This window comes from Athene noctua, chromosome 1, assembly GCF_965140245.1.
Source record: "Athene noctua chromosome 1, bAthNoc1.hap1.1, whole genome shotgun sequence".
Lineage (NCBI taxonomy): Eukaryota > Metazoa > Chordata > Aves > Strigiformes > Strigidae > Athene > Athene noctua.
The window spans coordinates 154,457,458-154,481,188 of NC_134037.1; the positions used below are offsets into that span (position 1 = coordinate 154,457,458).

The 23,731-nt window shown below is 40.1% G+C and overlaps 1 protein-coding gene across 5 annotated transcripts in view; it reads right to left on the reverse strand.

Moving 5' to 3' along the window:
- Positions 1 to 17,669, reverse strand: part of SAMSN1 (SAM domain, SH3 domain and nuclear localization signals 1) — a 97,859-nt gene extending 80,190 nt beyond the window's left edge. The window contains exons 1-3 of one of the 5 annotated variants that reach the window (XM_074901897.1): positions 17,513 to 17,669; positions 14,702 to 14,838; positions 327 to 464 (exon numbers count right to left, since the gene is read on the reverse strand). In XM_074901897.1, coding sequence (XP_074757998.1) covers positions 327 to 464; positions 14,702 to 14,725 — 162 coding nt within the window. In that variant the 5' untranslated portion in view covers positions 14,726 to 14,838; positions 17,513 to 17,669. Of the gene's footprint in view, positions 1 to 326; positions 465 to 14,701; positions 14,839 to 17,512 lie in introns of those variants that run through there. The other 4 variants (XM_074901905.1, XM_074901925.1, XM_074901915.1 and 1 more) reach the window with 4 other exon arrangements.
- Positions 17,670 to 23,731: the final 6,062 nt, after the last annotated feature.

Here is a 23,731-nt window from a genome sequence, read left to right on the forward strand (position 1 = left end):
ATCCTGTAGACACAAACTCTACTAATATCTGTGCCCAGCATTTTCACATGCTATTGCTTGCAAAGAGAAATTCCCTTGTACAGTGAAGCTGCACTAATCTCACTTTGCTGCTAGCTATATAGAAACTCATGACCTGTTTTTAAGTGTGCTTTTTAAGACTGGACAGAAATCAGGTCATTGGCCACAGAGATGAGGTTTCAGCAGTGGCTCTAAAGAGCCTAAATAGTTCAAACAGGCAGTTAAGCCATCTGAACACACAAACTGGCATACAGTGTAATATTTTTTTGCAAAACACATTGCATACATTGCAATTAAATTTTACTTACCAGAGACATAGATCTATCAGGTGGTCCACAGTTTACATGCCTGTTCTCTGGAGTGCTAGCCCAGCTGTCAATAGTAGTTGTATCCTTGGGCTCTTGACGTTCTGGGACAGGCTCATACAAGCTGTCCATTGAGCCCTCCTAAAATACATTTAAACAGATTTTCAAAGATGAACACTTGTAAACACATGAAAATAATATTAATTAAAAAAAAGCAAGCAGTAATTTACAAACTAGAGAGTGATTTTTCTCCCATCTTTTGAAATCGTTTATTTACTTCTTTCTCTAAAAAGACATATAGAAATTGATTATAGTAAGTACCCAAATGCTAGACTTCACACTATCATGGCTTAAATTCCACAGATTGGCAGGAGTAAAGCTGGGGGTACAGCAAAAATTAACATTATCTGCTCAGAAGGAGTAAAATCAGGTGTAGATCTCCACCTGAATAATACATGAAAATTCCTGTGAAAACTATAACCCATGACAATTTTTACATAAACTGTAAAAACATTTTATAGTTAGTACTTCTTTATGGAAAAAAAAGGTAACTCTATTCCTTAGAAATAAAAGGAAAAAGTGCTGCCAACTCCCAGAATTTGAGAGTCATGATTCAGGCCCTCCAAATAATGAGAATGGCTAGAATTAAAAATAAATTCCATTTGCCTTCTTCAAATTTTTGAATTCTGTGTTATAATGCACATGTAAAGGTTCTTTCGCTCCAACCACCAAGAATAAAAACATTTTAAACAGAAACTAAAACTTATCCTACAACTCCAAGAACCAACATTACATGCACACACCACCATTCCATAATTCAAGAGCTAAATGAAAGCAGATGGCAAAACTAAAGACACTCTAACTAATGAACCTAGATTTTAGATGTTGCCACTTTGATCTGCACTGAATATTTTCCCAATGAATTTTGATTACTGATTTTTAACTGCATTAATTAAAGAATAAATCAAATTTATAGCAGTGTGACTTACAGCAGAGCAACACCATTGAAATTAACATGGTTATATTATTATTTAAAAGCATTTGTTCCTCTAGTACAGAATATAAACACAGATGCATATTTGAAGTTATACTGTTAATATGTAAAGCTTTACAGGCAATATTATTGACTGGTGAAACAGTAGTTCAAAGACATGACTAATTTTTGAAACCACAATGTTTATCTATGGATCTTTATTTGCTTCAGTCTACTGGAGTCTTTATAAGCTAAGATAAATGTTGTGGGAGAAATATTGCAAGTTGAACTTCTTGAAAATACTCAAGTTGTGTACTGGAGTTTATTCTACAGACTAATGAGTTAATGTTTTGTGGGAAAGTGGCACATGGCTTATGAAGCACACTACACATGGCATGGCTTGTGCTCCTAACAGTCAGCTGAGCCTGCGTTTTGACAGCAACTGCATTTATTCATAAGAACAGTATTTTTTCTTACTGTAACTGTGTTGCCATGTAGCAATGATGGTTCAGGCTCCTAGTCTGAAACTGTGGACTGAGCATTTCTAGACAAAAACGATGAGTCTAAAACCTCGTTACACACTTCCAGGATTCTGCAACATAAAATGTAATCATATACTTCTTCCTCAATAGGGAGTACAGGACTTTGGTGAAGAGAGTATTTAATTAAGAGATGAAAGCATAAAAAAGAGCTCGTGTGAAAGAAAGAGCATGAGAGACAGAAAAAGAGAGGGAAAAGAGAGGGTGAGGAAGAATGAAAGGAGATAGGGGAGAGGAAGAGGGTAAGGAAAGAGATTACAAAAAGGCAAAAAGAGAGAAAGAAAATTATGTAAAGGGGACAAAGGAGGAAAAGGGCAAGGATAAAAGAGTGAAAAGAAATGGGAGAGAGAAGAGGGGAGAGACAATGGGCAAGAAGGAGAAGAGCATAAGGAGAAGCATTTGAGAATGAGTGCTCAAGAAAGGAAAGGAGGGAGAGCATGTAAAAGACCTCAAACAAGAAAGAGAAAGCTCATGTGAGAAAGATGGAGCACAAAGCTGTGAGAAAGGGCAGGTGTGTAAGAAAAAGCAAGTATGTGGAAAAAAAGCAAATGCATGTCAAAGAGGGCATGAGGAGTAGGAAATGCATGAAAAATAATTAGGGCATGAGAAAGAGGATGCATGCAAGAAGTGAAGCACATGAGAAAGCACAAGTGCACATGAGAAAGAACACAAGAAGTGAGTGCACAAGGAAGAGCAAACATACAAGAGAGAGAGCAGGTGAAGAACAGAAAGAAAGAGATGACATAGGAAGGGAGAGGGGATGTGTGAGAGTAAGTAAAAGAGCGTGAATGCAGGTGAGAGAGGGCAAAAGAGAGAGCATGATCGAGAGATATCAGCTGAGGAATAGAAAGCTCGCCTGAGGAAGAGTGAGCGTAAGGACACAGAAAAGTGTGTAAGTGCCTGAGGAAACATGTGAGTGTGTGAGATGGAGACTAAGTGCATGGACAAAATGCATGTGAGGAAGAGCCAGGAAAAGAGAAAGAGTGAAAGCACAAGAAAGAAGAAGGGCACCAATAAGAGCAAGGACAAGGAAAGGAGCAAGGGTGTGAGAAAGAGAGGGCACTCAAGAAAGGGAATGCACAGAAAGAATGTGAGCATGGACAAGAAAGTGAGCAAGAAAGCAAAAGCATGAGAAAGGGTGAGTGCATGCACGCGCCACACAAGAAAGAGGGAAATAGTGCCTAAGAAGGAGAATGTGTGGAAAGCTGTGAGAAAGAGATGGCGTGAGGAAGAAACTGAGCATGAGGGTGTGGGAAAGGGCAAGTGCACGGTTACAGGAAAGTCCAGAAATTCACAAGAAAGAGTGTAAGGTTGTGAGAAGGAGAGTGAAGGTGCAACAAAGAGACTGGGAAAAAGAAAGAGAGTAAGAAAATGAGTGGGCATGAGAAAGAGCATACCGATATCCAGAAAGAGCAAGTGTGCAAGGGAAAGTCAGAATGAATGAGAAGATAGTGTGAACATGACAGAGAGGGAAGGAGAGAGGGGGAGAGAGGAGCAATTAAAAAAGAAAGATCAAAAGCTAAATAAAGCAAGAAAGAGTGAAAAAGAAAGAGGGAAGGCATGATCAAGAGAGAGAAAGAGCATGCGACGAAGAGTGCTAAAGGACAGGGGAGAGAAAGAGTGCATGAGAAAGAAAGCCCACGTGAGAAACATTGAGTGTGAGGGCATGGAAAGGGGTGGTGTGGGGATACAGAAAGGGGAGGCACAAAGTAGGATAAAGAACATAAGCATGTGAGAATGTGATTGCATGAGAAACAGCAAGCATATGCAAGGGATAATGAGGATGTTAGAAAGAGGGAGAGCACAAAAGAAGCAAAGCCACAAGAAAGCAGGAGTACTCCAGAAAGGGAATGCACAAGAAATAGAGTGAGACAGCACAAGAGGGTATGGGGTGGGGGCAGAGAGATGGAGTGAGAAAGCAAGCATGAGGAGGTGAAAAAGATCAAGTACAAGGTTGTGAGGAAGGGTGTGAGGGCACAAGAAAGTGAGGGTGTGAGAAAAATCAAGGGCATGAGGAAAGGAGAGAACATGAGAAAGTATGACTGCATGCAAGAAAAAGTGAGCATGTGAGAAAGTCCATGAGAGAGAGAATGAGAAAGCAAATGCGAGTGAAGAAGAGCGTAACCACACATGACAGGGTAGGCTCATAAAAAAGAACGCTCATGTGAGAAAGAGCAAGCATGAGGGCACACAAAAGGGTGAGTGCCATAAAGGGTGGGGTTGAGGGAAAGACCATGACAGCACAAGAAAGCAAGCACACAGGCAAGAGCAAGAACACAAGAAAGGCAAGAGCATGAGAAAGGAAGTGCACAAAAAAAGTGCAAGCATATGTGAGCAAGGGTGCAAGAAAGTACACATGTGAGAGAAAAACAAGAGAGTGCAAGAAAGAGGGAGGAAGAGAGAGAATGTGAGAGTGCTGTGAAAAGATGGCATGCAAAAGAAAAAGCAGGCACAAGGAAGCAAGCATGAGGGCGTGAGAAAAACAGTGCAAGGGTGCAAGAAAGGGTGTGAGGTCACAAGAAAGAGCACACAGAGTTAGAAAGGAAAAACTGGCACAAGAAAGGATATGCTGGCCTGAGAAAAAGAGCAGGAACAACAGCATAAGTGTAGTTGGGAGAGTGCCCACGAGAGAAAAATAGGAGAAATAGAGAGTAGAAGAGCAAGAGAGAGGGAGAGGAAGAATGAGGAAGAGGAAGAGGGAAATAGTGGGAGAGATCATAAGACAGTTTAGAAAGGGGGAGAGATCATGTGAATAGTGCAGAGACAGTGCGTGTGAGAAATGACACGTGAAAGAGAGATTGTGCAAGAAAGCTTGTGCAAAAAAGTGTGCTTGCAGGCGAGAAATGGTGAGAGTGAGGTTGTGAGAAAGGGCATGAGAGAATGGGGGAGATGGTGCAAGAGAGGGTGCAAAACCTCAAGACAGAAGGTGACTATGGAAGTGAGCACGAGAAAGAGCAGGACTGTTTGTGAGAGAGAGTACACATGTGAGAAATGGTGAGTGTGCAAGGTAGAAAAGGAACGCTTGTGAGAAAGAGCTCTCAAGAAAGAAGAGAAAGTGCAAGAAAGTGAGCATGAGGTCATGAGAATGAGTGACTGTGAATTCTCAAGAAAGAGAGCGAAGGTATGAGAAAGGGCACGAGGGTGCAACAAAGAGTGAGGTCATAAAAAGAGGAGCAAATAGTGAAAGAGCAGGATATACAAGAAAGAGCAGGCAAACCAAGATGTATGTGTGAGGGCACAGGGAAGAGATCTAACATGAGAAAGAGCAAGTGTGCAGGAAAGTTTGAGTGTGTGAGAGAGATGACAAGAAAGAGATTGTGTCTGAAACAGAGCAAGAATGAGAAAGAATGAGGGGTAAGAGGAAGAAAGAGGGAGAGATGGGGCTGGAGTGAGTGGTGGGGAGACAAAGCTCAAAAAGAGATTGGGAAAGGGACTGCACCAGAAACCAAGAGAGCGAGCATGGCAGGACAGAAAGCACACATGAGAAAATGAGTGTGAGAGCATGAGAAAGAACAAGGACAAAAGCTCTGAGGAAACAAGAAAGGTGGTGAGGTCATGGCAATGGGGGTTGTCAGAAAGAGAGTAAGGACACAAGAAAGAGAACAGGTTGAGAGCATGCATGTGAGAGAAAAAGAGCTAGATAGAGTGGAGGGAGACACAGAGAGAGGTGAGGATCCCTCAAGAAAAGTGTGGATGTGAGAAATAGAGTGGCCACAAGAATTAATATGATCTCTTGCAAGATAAAGCAAGGGTGCACAAAGAAGAAAGTTAAAGAGATGGAGGGAGGGATAGTTGGAGAGAACATCCAAGAAGAAGGGGGGAGAGGAGCAAGAAACAAAGAGAACATGGGAAACAGATGGCACAAGAGAGGAAGTGCATGTGAGAAAGCTAGTGTGAGTGGGTAACAAAGAACAAGCATGAGTTTGCAAGAAAGGGCACAATAGTTTGCACCAGAAATAATGTGACTAGCAGGAATAGGGAAGTGATCATCCCCCTGTACTCAGCACTGGTGAGGTCATACCTCAAATACTGTGTTCAGTTTTGGGCCCCTCACTACAGGAAAGACCTTGAGGTGCTGGAGAATGTCCAAAGAAGAGTAATGAAGCTGGTGAAGGGTCTGGAGCTCAAGTCTTACGAGGAGTGGCTGAGGGAACTGGGGTTGTTTAGTCTGGAGAAGAGGAGGCTGAGGGGAGACCTCATCGCCCTCTACAGCTACCTGAAAGGAGGTTGTAGTGAGGTGGGTGTCGGTCTCTTTTCCCAAGTAACAAGCAATAGGGCAAGAGGAAATGGCCTTGAGTTGCACCAGGGGAAGTTTAGGTTGGATATTAGGAAAAATTTCTTCACTAAAAGAGCTATCAAGCATTGGAACAGGCTGCCCAGGGAAGTGATTGAGTCACCATCCCTGGAGGTACTTAAAAGACTGTGTAGGGACATGGTTTAGTGGTGGAGTTGATAGTCTTAGGTTTATGGTTGGACTCGATGGTCTTAGAGGTCTTTTCCAACCTAAATGATTCTATGATTCTATGAAATAGCACAAAGTCGAGAGAAAGGGCATGAGGGCATGAGAACAAACTCACATGAGAAGTGATAATGCACAGGAGAGTGCACAACGGAAAGAGGGAGAAGGAGAGAGATGAGACAGGAGGAGAGAGAGAAAACAGGAGGGAGAAATGGAGAGAGAGATCTATAGACTGAGCGTGAGGGTGGGGAAAAGGCAGACACAAGAGAAAGTGGGGGCAAGGGTGCAATGTGTGTGAATATGTGAGAAAATGCAAGTGAGAAAAAAAAGTGACCACTTGAGAAAGTGAGACCTTGAGAAAGTGAGCGCTTGACAAAGGGAGTGCACAAGAAAGCATGAGCATATAGAAAAAAAGGCAGCACAGAAGAAAGATAATAAGGGTGTGAGCAAGCAAGAAAAGGAAGGAGGGAGAGAACAATAAACAGAGAGAGTGAGAACACGCATGAGAGAGGTGGAAAGTGAAAGAAAAGCACAGAGCAAGAAATAGCATGTGCCTGAGAAAACAAGCATGAGATTGTGAGGAAGACTGAATGTGAGGTTGAAAGAAAGGATTGTGAGCTTGTTAGGGTGTGAGGTTGTGAGAAATTACATAAGGTTGCAAGAAAAGACACAGTGTTGTGATAAGCTGCAGGAGAAGGTGTCAAAATGTGAGAAAAGAAGCATGTACAAGAGGGTGAGCATAAGAGACAGAGAAAGGGGAAGAGAGAAGAGAAAAGAGATAAAGAGTGAGTGAGGAAGTAAGTGCTCAAGAAAGGGGGAGAGAGAGCATATGAATAAAGAGAGTGTGGTGGAAAGACTGTATGAGGAGAGAGGTGGCATGAGTAATTGCAAGCAAGGGCATGAGAAAACACAAGAGCAGGGTCACAAGAAAGGTCACAAGGTTGCAAGAAATGGGGTGGGGGCATGAGAAAGGGCATAAGGAAGGGAGTAAGGGTGCAAGAAAGGGAGGGGATGCAAGAGTGAGAGATTGCATGTGAGAATGAGAAACTGAGAGAGCAAGAGTAAGAAAAAGAAAGAACTAGATAGAGAAAGAGTGAAGAGGGGGAGAGAGAGCTTTCAAGGAAAAAAAGCGCTCAAGAAGCGGACAGTGTGTGAGAAAAAGAGATGACACAAAGGAAGTGAGAGAGCACAAGAAAAAGCTCATGAAAGAATCCCAGCATGGATATGTGAGAAAGAGCACAAGGTCACAAGAAAGGACATGAAATTGTGATGACAGCAAGGGCATGAGACATGGAGCAGGTGCACCAGCATGTGAGAAAAAGTGAGCATGTTCATGCAAGAACGGATGTTTGAAAGAGAGATAGAAGGTGGGACCAGAGGAGGAGAGAAAGAAGAGGAGAGAGCAGAAGGTGAAGAGAGAGAAAAGGAGAGAAAGGGAAAGAAATCATGTGCATACGTGTGCAGGAAAGAAAGATGTGTCAGGAGAAAAAGAAAGCATGTGTAGTAAAGTGAGGGTGTGATAAAGACTGAGAACAAAATCACAAGAAAGGGTGCAAAGCAACAAGAAAGAGGAGTGAAAAAGCTCATACAGACATGAGACCAGTGAAAGAAGGGGACTGAGAAAGAGAGACTGGTCATGAGAAGGAGCAGTGGGCATTAGAAACAGTGGGCATTAGAAAGATTGTGACCATGTGCAAGAAAGAGCAAGTATGGGAGAAAGAGCAAGTTCATGTGAGAGATAAAGAGAATGAGAATGGGAATGAGAGGGCAAGAGAGAAAGAGTGAGCATGAAAGGGAGAGAGATAAAGCTCATGTGAGAAAGAATGAGTGTGAAGGTGTGAGAAACATTGTGCAGGAGAAAGGGAGCGGGCACATGAAGGCATGAGCATGTGCAAGAGAGCAAGTGTGTGCAACAATGTGAGAAAGAACTAAAGCATGAGCAAGGCAGAGTGTATGTGAGAAAGGGAAAGAAAGAGAGATAGAAAGTGAGAGTGCAACTCAGAAGGGTCATGAGAAACAGCATGAGAGAAAGAGAGCACCAACAAAAAGAGAGCATGAGAATGAGAGAGCTTGAGCAATAGAAAGAGCAAGCACAAGGGAAAAAGAAAGGGTGGGCTCAAGAAAGGGCAAAGGTCTGGGGAAGAGTGAGGGAACAAAAATGAGCAAGTGTGCATGAGAGACTAGGCTCGAGTAAGCACAGGCATAAGAAAGAGTGAGCACATGCTCAAGAGAGAGTGGGTGCAACAGATGACCATCCAGAAAATGAATTCAGGAAAGAAAACATGCACAAGAAAGCACAAAAGAGTGAGAAAGAGAGCACCCAAGAAAGAGAAAGTGCACCTTCAGTTTACAAAAGAGTTTTCTTTGCTGACTGGTTTTATACCTTGTTGGAATATATTTTCCTTGTAGGTGGGAAATATTGAAAAAAATAATTATTTCAGGGCAACCTGAAGTATTTAACTAAAATTGAATTTTTCTTGCTTTCTTTTTAATTTTTTTTTTAAAGTTAGGTCTACATCTATACCAAAAAACACAATGTCAGTAAAGTTTTCCATTTCATATGTCAAGTCTTTTAGTAGTCCTGAGCACACTAAACATCACAGAGCAATATGAGAGATAACAGAAAAATACATTAACTTAATTCTGGAGTAGTTAGTACATCTCTTTTCTCCTACATGGGATGAGAAAGCCTTTTGTAGCCCTTCGCATCAGGAGTTTTATGGGAGAAAAGATCCAATTCAGATCTAGAAGAACATAATTGTCTGTAGCTCTTTTCTTTGCCTGATATTATCATGGCATGGAGAGACTAGATCGATCATAAGACAAAAAGAGGAGCGTTTAGAAATGCAGTCAGGCCATTCTCCAGCTCAGTGTTTGAAAGTGAACTCCTGTGTATTGTGGGGTGATAACAATCTAGCTAAAATGACAAGTATATGAAGGTGATTACATGGGAAGCACAACAAAGCCCAGGCACTAAGATCTCTTAGAGCCACACTACACTTTAGAGGATGGTCTTTCTACATGTGCTGGATTTGTGTGGCAGGGGTTTTTGGTAGCAGGGGAGGGAGCTACAGTGATGTCCCCTTGTGAGAAGCTTCTTGAAAGCTCCCCCAGCTTCAAGTTGGACCTACCTCTGGCCAAGCCTGTGCCAATTAGCGATGGTGGCCGTGCCTCTGCGGTAATGTATTTAAGAAGGGGAATCCGTGAGGGGATTGGGACTTGTGAGGAGGGGTTACAAGAAGGACACCTGTGTGAACACTGAGGTCAGTGGAAGGAAGGAGGAGGAAGGGGGGAGGTGCACTGAAGCAGAGAACCCCCTTGTATCTCATGGTGAGGTGGCAGAGCCACCCCCCTGCCATCCATGGAGGTCACTGGTGGAGCAGAGTTTCGCCTGTGGCCTGTGAAGTACCCCACACTGGAACTGGCAGCTGTGCCCGAATAAGGGTGGTTCTCTATGGGAAGAAGAAACCCCCGCTGTTGTAGTTCAGTGCTGGGAGGGCTGCAATATGTGGGACTGACCTACACCACAGCATCTTGGAAAGAGCTGCAGCCCATGGGGAGGACTCACAATGGAGAAATTTTGTGGAGGACTGTCTCCCATGAGAGGGAAACGATGTGGAGCAGGGGGAAGAATGCAGAAGACTGCTTCCCTCTCCACTTTGAGGAAGAAGTGGTCCACTGTCTGCACCCCCCATTCCCTCACCCTAGACTGCTGGGAAAGGAGGTAGAGATACTGGGAACAAAACTGAGCCCAGGAAAAAGGGAGAGGTAGGTGGAAACATGTTTTTAAGATGTGGTAAGGCTTCTCAATGTCCTACTCTGTCTGTTAAGTGTTGGTTTTGTTAGTGCTTGAATTAAATTGATATTCTTTTTCTGTCCCCTAATGACTCTGACTTTTGCCCGCAACTGTAATGTGTGAGTCACCCTGTCTTGTCCTTATCTTGATTCCTGAGTCTTTTCTTTCATTTTCTCCTTCCCAGCACTGGGGGTGGAAGGGTGAGTAAGTGACTGCATGGTGCTCAGTTTCCCTCTGGGCTCAAACCATGACACCACATTCAGGTAATCCTTCCTTGTTAAAATATTTTTGAGTTAAATCCATTTCTAAGTAACATCATGTCCCAATAGCCGTAGCAGCATTAGCATCTTTCTATTTACTCTGTGGTTTCTTTCCCATATAGAGGCTCCATCTAATAATTTATCTATTACACCACTTTTATTAATACTTATTTTCTCTGCATCTTGCACCACAGAAACATTAGTTTTTAGTGCCAAGTGCTGCTTCATTTTATAACACTAGATGTAACAGATTTTACATTGTGCTGTCAGCACATCTTTAAACCAACTATCAAGATAAAATACACAACTAGTTCAATGCTACTGCAAATCACTAAGATGATTAGACTTTCACTCGGTACTTAACTTTACGTTTTACTAGCAAAAGTGGTGGTTAGCAAGCTATGATATGGAAAAGAAATAGACAAATGCAAGGGATCTTTTTTGGCTTAAACCCTAAGATCAGTACTCGAATAACTGATCTGAGCAATCCTGCCGTTAGGAGTATTGTATCCTTTCTCTACTGCCTTTCTTACACAGGTTTCTGATACACAAGATGTCGGCACCTTGTGCCAAAGCCAAAATTTTTCACTGTCTTCATTATTTCCATTACTAATGCCATCATCACTGCCAAATAAGGTAGGATTTAGGCTTTAAGTATTGGCTTGTGTAAGGAAGTCTTTCATGTCCCTCACATCCACTTTCTTATGGAGACTGCACTGAAGTTCAGTTTTTCTTTGAAACAGAAATACATCTGCCTGCATCTCTCTTAGTAAATGAAATGATGGACGAGAATGAACCAGGGTGCCGCAATGTCATCATCTGCACTGGTGTCCCCTGCCCGAACAGTCCCTGGGCCCTACTTGTCTTATGTTAACTAACACACATCCAAATGACTCCTTGGCACAGTTGTTAAAACACCATCAAAACTACACTTAACAGGCAGGTTGCTTGCAGCTGCCTTGTTTTGGAGGGTTTGCTAGAACAGACACAGGAGCTTGTGTGCCAAGGAGGCTCAACTCCTGGACATGTTCCTGAAGGTGTGAACTTCATGAAAAGAAGCCTCTGTAGAGAAATATCTGAAAAGCCTGTAATTTGGGCTAAGGGTACATTTGTGTTCAAAGATGACCCCATCTAAGGAAACACTTATGCTGTTTCCAGGAGTAAATGCTACCAAACCAGTAAAAGTATACCCTCTCGGAAAAGACAATACCTCAGGACAGGATTAACTGGTAGTGTTCCAGGTGAATTGGTGCTAATCCCAATGTGTATGTCCTCAATATTGGAGAATTGATTTAGGAAAATAATGTAAGAATAATATTCTACCTTAACTAAAAGATTGATGATTCAATAATATCTTTTATTTCTCAGATTTTTAGGATACTGCCATTTATTAGGCAGGGTATTAAAATAGATTGTTTGGAGACATAATTTCTTGCAATTCATTTCTTGCAGTGCTTGATTTGGGCACTTCTCTGTATATTGTCCATAATACAAACAGTATTGTTCTGATTTAATTGTCTGACATGTAAAGGACCATAAAATGAAAAAGGCACTGCAAATTCAGGGTCTAAGACTGACCTTTTAAAAGGTCTACAAAAGAAGGGACATTTATCTTTTTGATCAGTTTGCAAATGAAGAAGGGACACAAGGTTTTGAAGGCAAACCTAATTTGCCTGCAAATCCCTTGAGATCATGGCAGTGAGTCTGATGCAAAATTAATCTCAGTTGAGAAACCAAATAATTCTGAAGTTAGCTCAGGATGCAAATGTACTGCTGGGGAAGCACTCCCCACTGGAACACTCATATTAGGAGATCAGAGGGCTCCCAGGTGGCAACAGATTGGAGTAATTTCTATCTGCTTCCCTGGGAAGGGCAGAGTGCAGTCTCCAAAGCCTTTACAACCATCTTGTGAATCTTGAGTGTCTTCAACCTCCATGTCACCATTTGCTAGACCGGCCCATAACACTGTGTTTCTTAGGCTAAATATATGTATCAGGTTTATGTATGAAAGCAAACCCACAGAGAATCAACTCTGACAGCATAGACTGATGTCCCTTTAACTACTGTAGGGTTCCACCACCTTGGATAAGCCAGAAGTCAAGTTCTACTCTGTTTTTAAACAGAATATTCTTGTCATTCCCTCCAGCTGTAGCTTACTTCATCCAGTATACTCCATAGGGTAGAAAACTATTGTCTGAGCTATAAAGCAATGTAGTTTAAAAATATATGCATATGTTCACACACATGTACAAACAGGCAAGCATTCATTGCAGACTGAAATCTTGTCAGTCACTCTACATGAGGAAAATAAAACAGCTCTTTTCATTCTGTCTGCCGATAGTCTAAACTTCTTTTCCATAGTTTCAGGTTTAGCAGTTACTCCAGATGTTCACTTGATGTAAATCAGCAGTGATTTCTAGTCATCAGTGGCTATTTGCCTCTACTAAGGAACTGGCTCCTCTGGTGTCTTTAAAAGTTGTCTTAAAAACCCAGTGGTTTGTTGCTGTGCATTATTTCTGACCTGACTCTCTCAAAGAGAAAAATACCCTTATATTGATACTTCAACCACCTTGTTGCCAGCCTTTTCACAATCACAGGCCAACAGAGTAGAAGTAGCTAGTGTACGTATTTGGATACTAGCTCGTTTCCAGGCTAGACAATCTGATTACAGAAAGCAACTGCAGTGTGTCACATGTATAGGGAGGACTGCACAGGGTTCTGAGTTTTGTGAAATATATTAGTGACATATGAATTCTCTTTAGATATTGGTAACTTGTGAGGTGTTTTGCTAGGTGTTTGAAAGATTAGCAAAGCAGACAGAATTGGCTCCATTGGAAAGCTTGTAAAGAACAGAGGTTATCTTCTTAGCTGCAATCTTTAACCAGAACTAATTATTTCATTACAGAAACTATCACGGCACTAGCTTTCACTTGTCTAAACCATTCATTTTCACTTCAGTCATTATCTTTCTCACAGAAACTCCAGCTGCTGCATACCCAGTGTAGCAGAGAAACTGCAGCTTGACCTACTCTCACACATAACCTAGCTCACATTTTGTCTAAATGCTGATTTCTCAACTGATACAAAGCTCAATGCTTTTTTAAAAAGTTAACCAGATAGAAAGTAAGAAGCTGCCCCAATGGAACAATAAAATATTGATAGAACAGTTCTGTCCCAAAGAACTTCAGAAATTAGTATTTTCAAGCTGTTACAGAATGTACCACAAAGCCATTGTTAACTTTGAACAAATACATAGGTATTCACATTAAACTACGATCAAAAGTGTCACTGAATTCCCAGGCAATTATTTTTTATGAGTGACTCTTGTCACAGAATCCTAAAATACCACTGCATTTTACTTTAAGTACTCCAAAACAGCCTTTAATTGTTATGATCTGGAAAATACCAGTACTCTGCACTAAGACAGCATTAGCAATCAGGAACAACAGTTTACACAAAGCAGCTCCCCTATTTGAATTCATGTCAGTGCAGTTTGAATATTGATTTTTATTGTTCTTTCTAAACATATGGGGAAGATACACTTAACATCTGGACAAAAGATGAAAAATGGGCAAATGGATCTACTGTGCTGTGTAAATACAACAAATATACTCATCTAATTACCATTACTAATACTGAGCATTGGTATTGGCAGATGGTTAAGCTTTGAAAACAGAAACAGTTTCCATGGATTTCCTATCCTGATTTACCTGTTCATTCTGACCAGTTGTCTTGGGGAAAGAGGAAAAAGCAAACAAAAAGAAAAGAGAAGATTAAAAAAAAAAAACAAAAAAAAAAAACAAACAACAACTGAAGTGGGTCTTAAATCAACTCCTCTGACTGTGAGTAAATATTGCCATATGACTGGATTAGTCTTGATGACTATGTCTTGGCTATTAGAAAACTAATGCTTGAAAAGTTCTAGCAGTTATCCCAAACTACTTAAGAAGTAAATCAGATACTATTACCTCAAAAAAAAAAAAAAAGTTTAAAGCAATTTATAGCATACATATATTTAGTGGTTTTAACATGCATATGAGGCGTTTCACTGTGTTGGGGTCAAATGCCGCACGTTTAAATCTGCATGTTTTTGTAATAGTTACAGATAGTGCACAGTACATTTGTTATATGCTTTTTGCTTAATCTTAGTTTTACTGAATCATATTTTGCTATGTGCAACTTCTCATACACAAATTCTCCTTTGTCTATGCTAGAGAGACTCACTGTTGTTACACAACCCTTGCACAGTTTATGATATAACACCTTGATTTTCTTCCATCCAAACACACCCACCAGTTCAGTTTATCAACTCAGCAACCCACTAAACGAAAACATGTGTGTGTACACTTACCAGAGAAAAACAGAAAAGATTCATGTTGGTATTGAGATCCACTCCAGCACCCCAAAATTCTGCTCCACAAACTCCCGCTGCACAATGCAGCTCCTCCTTGCTCTCCCAGCTGTTTGTACATTTCTCCCTGGAGATTACTGCAAGATAAAATCCCTGCTATAATCCACTGGATTCAGAGCCCATTATCAAATGAGACAGGCTTCCCCAGGCCAGTACAAACTGTTTTCTGAATTAAAAAACAATGTTTACCAACAAAACAAAATGATTTGTTTATGAATGATTATGATAGACGGGAAATGCTCTCTTGCAGGCTATTGTTTCCATTTAGTTTATCATCTAATAGAAATAGAAATCTTTCTGCCTAAAACCACTGGAACATACAGCTAACTTCAAGGCAAATCCTCTCAGTTCACTCAGATTATCAAAAGACACACAGAAATTCTTCAAAAATGATGATTTTCTATACAGATTAATTAATTTAGAAAATTCAGTAACTATTGTTGACTACATTTTAAATGGAAGGAAGGAAGGAACCTTGGAAAATAAATTTGTGAGGCACAATAAGAAGGAAGGAAGGAAGGAAGGAAGGAAGGAAGGAAGGAAGGAAGGAAGGAAGGAAGGAAGGAAGGAAGGAAGGAAGGAAGGAAGGAAGGAAGGAAGGAAGGAAGGAAGGAAGGAAAGAAAGAAAAGAAAGAAAGAAAGAAAGAAAGAAAGAAAGAAAGAAAGAAAGAAAGAAAGAAAGAAAGAAAGAAAGAAAGAAAGAAAGAAAGAAAGAAAGAAAGAAAGAAAGAAAGAGAAAGAAAGAAAGAAAGAAAGAAAGAAAGAGAAAGAAAGAAAGAAAGAAAGAAAGAAAGAAAGAAAGAAAGAAAGAAAGAAAGAAAGAAAGAAAGAAAGAAAGAAAGAAAGAAAGAAAGAAAGAAAGAAAGAAAGAAAGAAAGAAAGAAAGAAAGAAAGAAAAAACTAAACCCTCACACCCTGGGTCTGTACACTAATGAATAATTACCAAACTGGTATCTTTTATCTGACATACTGGCTGCTTCATGATGCAGATTTAGCTATTAGAAAACATGGCAAATTTGGAAATTAAAAAATGGGGATTCATGGGTTATAATAAGAGGTATTATAGTGTATAGAGACAGGCAGATGAGGGATAAGCAATTGTAAAGGAAAACAGTAGCCTATATCACTAACTGGTATAAATCAGCAAAATTCCATCACCCATAGTGGAGTAGAACAGTCTGAAGAAGAAATAATGTTGAAAGCACTGTGAGTCTTGAATTGTTTCTGATTCTGAAATACCTGAAATTAGACTGGGTTTGGAATAATATTGCCTCCCAACCCACAATAAATGTCCCATAGCTCTTATGTGAATGCTATGATATTTGGTTACATGAACAAGCAGCAGTTGGTACCAATGACATAACATGAAATTCACCACAAATGGAGATGTAGTGTCATTTCATGACCAAGATCTTGATTTCCTTTCTTTGGCCTCAGAGCTTCATATTTGTTAAGCAACAATTTCACTGCTCATACTTCTGAGTATTTCAGTTCATTCTAGTAATTTTGCAGTTTGAGCCTGCACCCCAGTGAATTTGAAATGTCCGTATTTTGGCAGGTTAAATACATTTTAACATAACTTAGTTTCTACCCTAAACAAAACCCAAAGAAGCTTCACACAAAAGCATGCTGACAAACACCAGAGGACAGATAAGATTTAAGATTTTAAAAGGAAAAGATCTTTAGCTTGCACTTTTCCTATTTACTATAAAGTATACAAAATTATTTTTTGAAGAGTTTTCCCAGGCCCCCTTTTCAGTTATAATTTTAAGCTGGTTTCATATTAGAAAAGTAGGGTTGCGTATGAAGAGTGTCATGAAAAATGTTACTGTTTAGAAGCCAATTAACAAGAGACTTCTCATTTACTCCTCCTACAAACTTGAGGAACACTAACAGATTTTGTCAATTACCACCTAGTGACACTTTCCTAATATGATTATAAAAAATAGACGTCTGAGAGGCCTAGCTTACCACAGATGGGTTTGCATTTGCTTTGTGGCTCACTTGCTAGTTTCCTCCTGAGGGAGTAAGTTCTTATCCTTCCTGTGCCTCAGGTTCTCCAGCTGGAAAAACTGAAATAACAGCACAAACCTCATGTGCAAAGTACTATGAAAGTAATGATCAAATGCACCCTGTCCCAGCTATGGAGAATTACTTTATTTTTATTTTTTTTAAATGTTTATTTATAGTAACAGCTATCCAAAAACTCCAGAAAGACTGAAGAGCTAGTAAAATGACAAGATATAATAAAGAACCAGCACCTAAGTAACTCAGGGAGATAGGTTTTTCATTTGGACTGATTTTGGGTTGTGGCTTTTGAGGGGGTTAGCTAAGAGTAGCTAAGAAAGCACAAATCTTCTACTGAGCTATTCGGTTTTCATTTTGTTTATATTTGTAGACATGCAGAAAAATAATAATTTAAGAAGAAAAACAAATTAAAAGATAAAAAGCAGCCTGTATCTACAGTTACAGACATATGCATATATAGCAAACAACTGTAGGAAAGCAAAAATACAGAGCTGTACAAGACAACCTTTTGTAAAGAGAGATAAATGCCCATGTGGAAACTTTCTAGGGCATTGGGCCAACTCTTGTTTCAGTTGTTCTTTCTTCACCGTTTGGACAGGTGCAATCCATTACATTGGGCTTGAAATCTCATGAGTTAGGCACTATTCCATTGAAGTAAAATGTGAAAACCGGAGGCAGGCTTTTCGCAAATACAGAGCTGGAGATTGAAACTGGGAGTCATACCGGTTTAGACTGTAGACGTGCCTCCTGATTGTGTGCCCCAGGTGGCTTGTTTGACTTCCTTCATTCTCCAAAAGGCAGCCCTCCAACATTCAACTGCTCTTATTTCATATCCTGGTGTATTCATCCTTTTGTTTCCAGCTGTATCAGCTCTCCGCATGTATCTATACCGAAGGCATTATGGTGACAGTACTGAGTGAAAGTTGTTCAAGTCAGGTTTAAGATATTCAGTTCAAATATCCGGCTTGAGAAACAGAGAAATTTAACCCATTCTGATTTCCATTCTGCTAATGGCTAATAGCTTTACAAGAAATAGCCTTCAGTGAAGACTTCAAGTGGGATCCCAAAGCACTGCTGCAAATATTCTGGATGCCAGCCACTAAAACCCTAAGACTAAAGCCTGAAAATTTATTACACGTTTTTGAGTATTTACAGTGTTAAGACTCCTCTAATGAACATTTTAGACCTCTGGTAATTCACTGATGTAGCCATCTGTAAGGGTCAAGTCTGTTGATAGGTCTAAACTATAGATGAGATTACCCATCAGGTTCTAATTTATAACTGGTTGATCAGGGTGAATAATATAAATAAAATACTCATCAAGAGTTCTTAATGCCACTTGATATCACAGCTGTCTGTATAAACAATTTGAGCTTAATAATTTAAAAACCAGTAAACAAGTAGAACAAATTTGAAGGTAACATCAGTGTTGTGACATCTATGTACATTTTATCTGGTATAAATAGAGCAATTTGCAGCATCAGTAGCATACCAGAACAGCAAACCCACACTATAACAAGGGTACAGAAATCAGTTTTACCAAACAGGAAACACTTGAACCCTCATTTCCTAGCTCTAATCTTACACTACTGTTAGCATTTAATTATTTTTCTTCACTGCTACATGGTTTCTACATGCTTAGACTCTACATCCTTGCAAGTAGTTCAAACACACACACACACAAAAGCCCACAAATCAAGGCTTTCATATATTGAGGTTTCTATTCCTGCAGAATGAATAGACTTCATAGCTGAGATCTCTAGTCATCCTTGGCCTTTTCAGGAGGCTGTATTTCAGCTCTGTTTTCACAGTAAGTGGCAACCCCTAATCTAGCGTGGCATAAATGATTCAGGTACTCACAATTCAGCCTTGGCTCCAGGCTCCCAGTCCTATGATAACCATTCTACTGGTGCAGCTTCATCTGTCACTGGGACAAGTCACCAGCAGAGTTGTGCAATTCACAGATTTCTTTGGTTTGCTGGACAGAGAAAAATAATTATTAGTTGCTAACCTGGGCACATTTCAGTAAATCTGGAACTAATACTTAACCCTATTGTCTTCTCCCTTCTTTTCTTCCTCCCACAGCATATCTATCCTTAATGAAAATGTACATCTACTCCTCTGATCATCATCTATTTCTCATCTGAGCATCTTCATACAAATTTAAAACTAAGAGCAACAATGCTACTGTCTGATACTGTATGACTGTTAAATATATAACTAATCATATGCCAAGTGATCACATTTCTCTATTCACTCCACATAAAAGGCTAAATTATTGCTTTATCATGCTTTTCTACTATGGTCCACAAGCTGCCCTGGTAGAAAATGGGAGGTTCAGAAATTAAGTCAGATAGATGCTTTCTCTTGGCTTTCCCATTTCTTTGGAAAGAGAATGTGTGTCTACTTTCATCAAGTACCTACACAATACACCACATATTCTCTAACATGTCAAGGCAACCATGTAGGTGGCACACTGGATAAAACCCCTGCCTTATTTCACCTCCTTCTGTTCACTTACCATAGGCAGATGACAAACCAGTTCTGTGCAGAATGCTTTCCTTGTTGACCCACAACCCACAACCAAGTGCTCTATGAGAAGCCACTATCTGAACCTAGAAAACTGCTACTATAAAACAAGTTTAACATTTTCTATCATGAACATCCCCTGAAGATACTCAAAATGGTAGAAAGCTCTGTTTCAGACCACAAACACAATAGTGTCTCTAAGACAGAGCTACTAACATTTGATATTCCTGAATCAAATGTTCCAGTGACTGGCTCTAAATTACATCTACTTAACAGTTTGGAAAGGACCCATGAAGTACTAACTAAAAATCTGATTCTTTAAACGTTATTGATTTTTTTTTTCTTTTAGAATCTCCTTCAATTTAGAGACAGCTTCTTCATTTCCTCCTTTTATATTCAGCAGCTAATTAAAAATTGTTAAGGAAAAAGCCTCACAACCCCCTCACCTCTGCCAAATTGCAATGTTCCATTCCTCCTTTTGAAAAGACAGTTTTACAGATGCAATGATCAATTCAACACAGCGGCTTTTACACCTTTGCAACAAGGATTTGCAACAGAGTTTAGCTCAGTTAAAGATTATTTTCAGCTCACTTAGTATAAATAGCCATAACATGTACATCAGCCCAGAAAATCAAGCAAATGAAGACACAAAGAGCCAATATTCTATAACTCAAAAGCAAACAGGCAAGTAAAATGCTTTCACAGTTTTGGAATCCCAGGAAAGGTCTGTGCCTATTAAAGTCACTGGCAAAACTCCCATCAAATTCAGTGCAATCAGAATTTCATGCACCTTCTCCTTCTAACTGATCACATTTAAACACAACATCACAAAAGCACATGGCATTTCCCATACAATTCATTGTAACATACAGCCATTCTTTGAAGCTAAGATTCCTTCTAGGATAAATAATCACATTGTTCTTTCCCTTGTTCCAGATTTACATTTTTTTTCAGAGCAGCTATATTTTAATCAAAGGAAAAACTGCCTCTCTGTTCTAAAGAGGAAATGTGTATTTCCTAAATGGGAGGGCCAAATCCTCTGCTCTATAGTTTTCCTGAAACTCTGTGAATCTGGCCCACACATTTTTTATTGCTATCTAGCACTATACTGCAATTTAGAGTGAAAACTGCTAACTTCTATCGTCAGGCCAATTTATGTATTATCAGACAAAACTGATGTCTACAGTGAATTATGGGTATAGGAGTCATTATCTTCCAGGAGCACCTTGAAAACGAGATGTCTAATCTCAATAATGTAAGTTTCCTGGTTAAATAAATCCCCTGTGCTTAGTAATTCTATGCATTTATAGAAAAGATGTCACCCCCACACACACCTCTTTAGACTTTAAAAAACATTTTAAAGCCTCAAGGGGATTTGAATCCTCACTAAACAGAATTGATTTCTGTACTTACTACTTAGTATTCTTAATCACACAGTTCATGCATTTTTGTTATGTAATGGATTGGGAAATTCAAAGAACCAGCCTGTTTTGCAAACATTTGGCTTCCCATCTCCCCAATTCCCTTTTACTTTGATGGCTTTTTTTTAATATCAAGATGACAGTCTTATTAAGCACACCCTGCTTGAAACAGGTCCAGACAATCAATGCTGCCCTCTAAGCCTGTAGCCACCCAGGCCTTGTGTGAGCATTTAAGAACAGAACTTTGAAAGGCCAGCAGAGGTTTTCCAATCCACTCTGCAAGAAAGATTGCCTCTCCACTTGTGCCTATGAGAATTCAGGTTAAGGACTTTAGTCATCTATTTCTTCCTTGAAAGCCTGATCCAAAGCTAACTGAAGCCAAAAGGAATCCATCTATCGATCTGAGAACTGCTGGCAACTTAATTCAGGGTTTCTCTACCAATTTATACGCTAAGTTGGATACAGACTGAGGACAGTCTTTCTAACGTAACTTGCACCCGCTGGCCACAGGCAGCCACTCCTGTTTTCCCGCACAGCCTTACCTCCAGGAGATACCCACAGATGGCTGCTGACAGCACCAAGCTCCGCGCAAAACAGAAAGAGCCAGCTGGCTCATACAGCCCCCTGCACCTAGATGAGTAGCCTCTGAGCAGAAAGTATTATTTTGCCGATACCACCATCTTTTCTGCAGTTTTCTGGACTGGAGCTGGTTCCCAGCCAGACAGTTGCATCCATCTATATTTGTAGATGCAATGTTAGATTAAAAAATATTCTTCTGTCCTTCGTGAGTCTACACTGAGAATCTTGAGTCCTGTCTCTGCTCTCAGTCTCATACAGATCAGGAGTAATTCACTGGAAGACAGTGAAGCCACAGTAGCATCTAGAATACAAAAACTAAAGCCTAACAATTTCATTGTTGAGTTCATGGCATATGTTTTGACTTTCTTATCAGGTCTGTGCAAGTCTCACCTTTTTGGACATCAAAATTAGGGACTTGGAAATTCCCCATTCAGTTTTCAAATATCTCATGAGTCCTTAGCTGATTTAGATATGTACCTGCTGCCCATAGCTTGTTCTTTTACAAATCATTCCAAATTCTACTGTACAAGCACCATATTTTGACCAGCAATTCTAAGTTAGACTCAGTAGCTTTTTAAAACCATATTCCTGATTAAAAAAGCAATTCTTTTATCCCACCAGAGAAGACCAGTAATCCATATCAGTCATACATTAAAGGCTGTACAGTTGCTGTTGTGTCAAATAAGGCTTTTCTCTAACACTCTGCAACTTAGGTTTCAATCTGTACTTAGTAAAATACAGTGATAAAGCCTAATGTTCTAGATCAGTTCTGAAGTGTGAGTATCAACGCATCCAGAAGTACAGAATTTGCTTAAAAGAGAATGGTCTAAACATCTTAGGACTGCAAATATAGTCATGAACTGGAATAAGCCACATAAAACAGTCCATGTTGAAGCAAGAAATACATGCTTCTACACAGCACACTTCTCCCCACCTTACTGTTTTACATAGCTTAACAGCTCCACATTGCTTGGACAGACCCTTTATATTCTTTGGAAGTTACTCTGGATAGACCCTTAGTTGGTAGGTATTAACAAAGCTATATTTTCCATCTGAGCTATGCCAGCTCATCCAGTGTCACCAAACAGTTACACCCATGTAGCTAATTTTTGCGACAGGGCTATTTTTTAGAGGCAAGGATACATCAACTGACGCAGTAGCAATTTGAGCTGTTTACATCCCTGTGCATGTGATTGCAGAGCCTCCAGCTTGGAGTGTCCTTGTTTTTGACTATCCATGACCCTGCTATACTGTCTTACTGCCTCCCCATGTGTTATAGCACTTTCCTTCACTTCTACAAACACACCATGCCACGTGAGAGACAAACTGTATTTGCCTCTTTAGGGCCCCTTTTAAACAGTGGCAGTCCTCATGCCCTATTGCAACTCATGCTGTTATGTACCTGCAAAATATGCCATGTCTGTACCCACTATTACTGGCTTTTATTAAGGTAATCCGATATGCACAAGAGGCTGATGTTAAGGGGAAGAAGTCTGTACGCTGCTGTCAGGACATGTTGCAGGAACACATAGCATATCAGTGTCTTCTAAAATATTTAGGGAAAACAAAACTTAAATTTGATTATCACATGCCAGTAAAAAACTGCATCAGCTACACACTGTCTGTACCAGTCGCATTAAACCCAGGCTTATACAGTGGGAACTGTAGATGCCATCTGCAGCCCTAGAATAACCTTGGCAGCATACCAGCACATATTCTTTTCAGTGGAGAACAGCCTTGCTTGCTGTAGCTGAGTCCTCATGGTGCCTCAGACTGCCAAATTGTCTCTGAGTTAGTAACTGGATATTATCACTCATTTAAATCCATCCTAGTTAAACAAGATGCTTGGACTTGGCAGTTCCTGAAACTTTATTAAAGGTTGAGTAGGTAACCTTTCTCACCACCACCCCCACCCCGATTTAGCAGAACATGATTACTCAGGCAACATGATTACATGATTACTCATGTAATCTAAGGCAACTTACCAAAAGCCTATGATGGATAACTTGAAAACTGGAACATACATGAAAAAACCAGCAGAGGAAAAAACCCACCACTATTGAGTAAATTTCAGTGTTGTTCTGCTCTAGGTAGAACAGAGTCTTTCAACAGGAAAATTAGTATGATCCTAATAAATCACAGATGGATCGAGAGGGTAGACATCAGGGAAACTGCACAGCAGTATTTCTATATTTGCATAGAACTTCTACCTAGATAGCCTATCTTCTTTTTACTTATGAGAAAAAGGAACAATCAGGACAGTTCTTGAAGAGGACTGGCATCCAGAAATCTGTAAAAAGGGTACAGACAACAGATACAGTTACAGTTCAAAGACTTGTACATCAAAGAGTGACCCGTCCCCCTGTGACTCCTCCTGCTCTCATTTCACTCAAATTCTTCGAAGTAGGTTTCA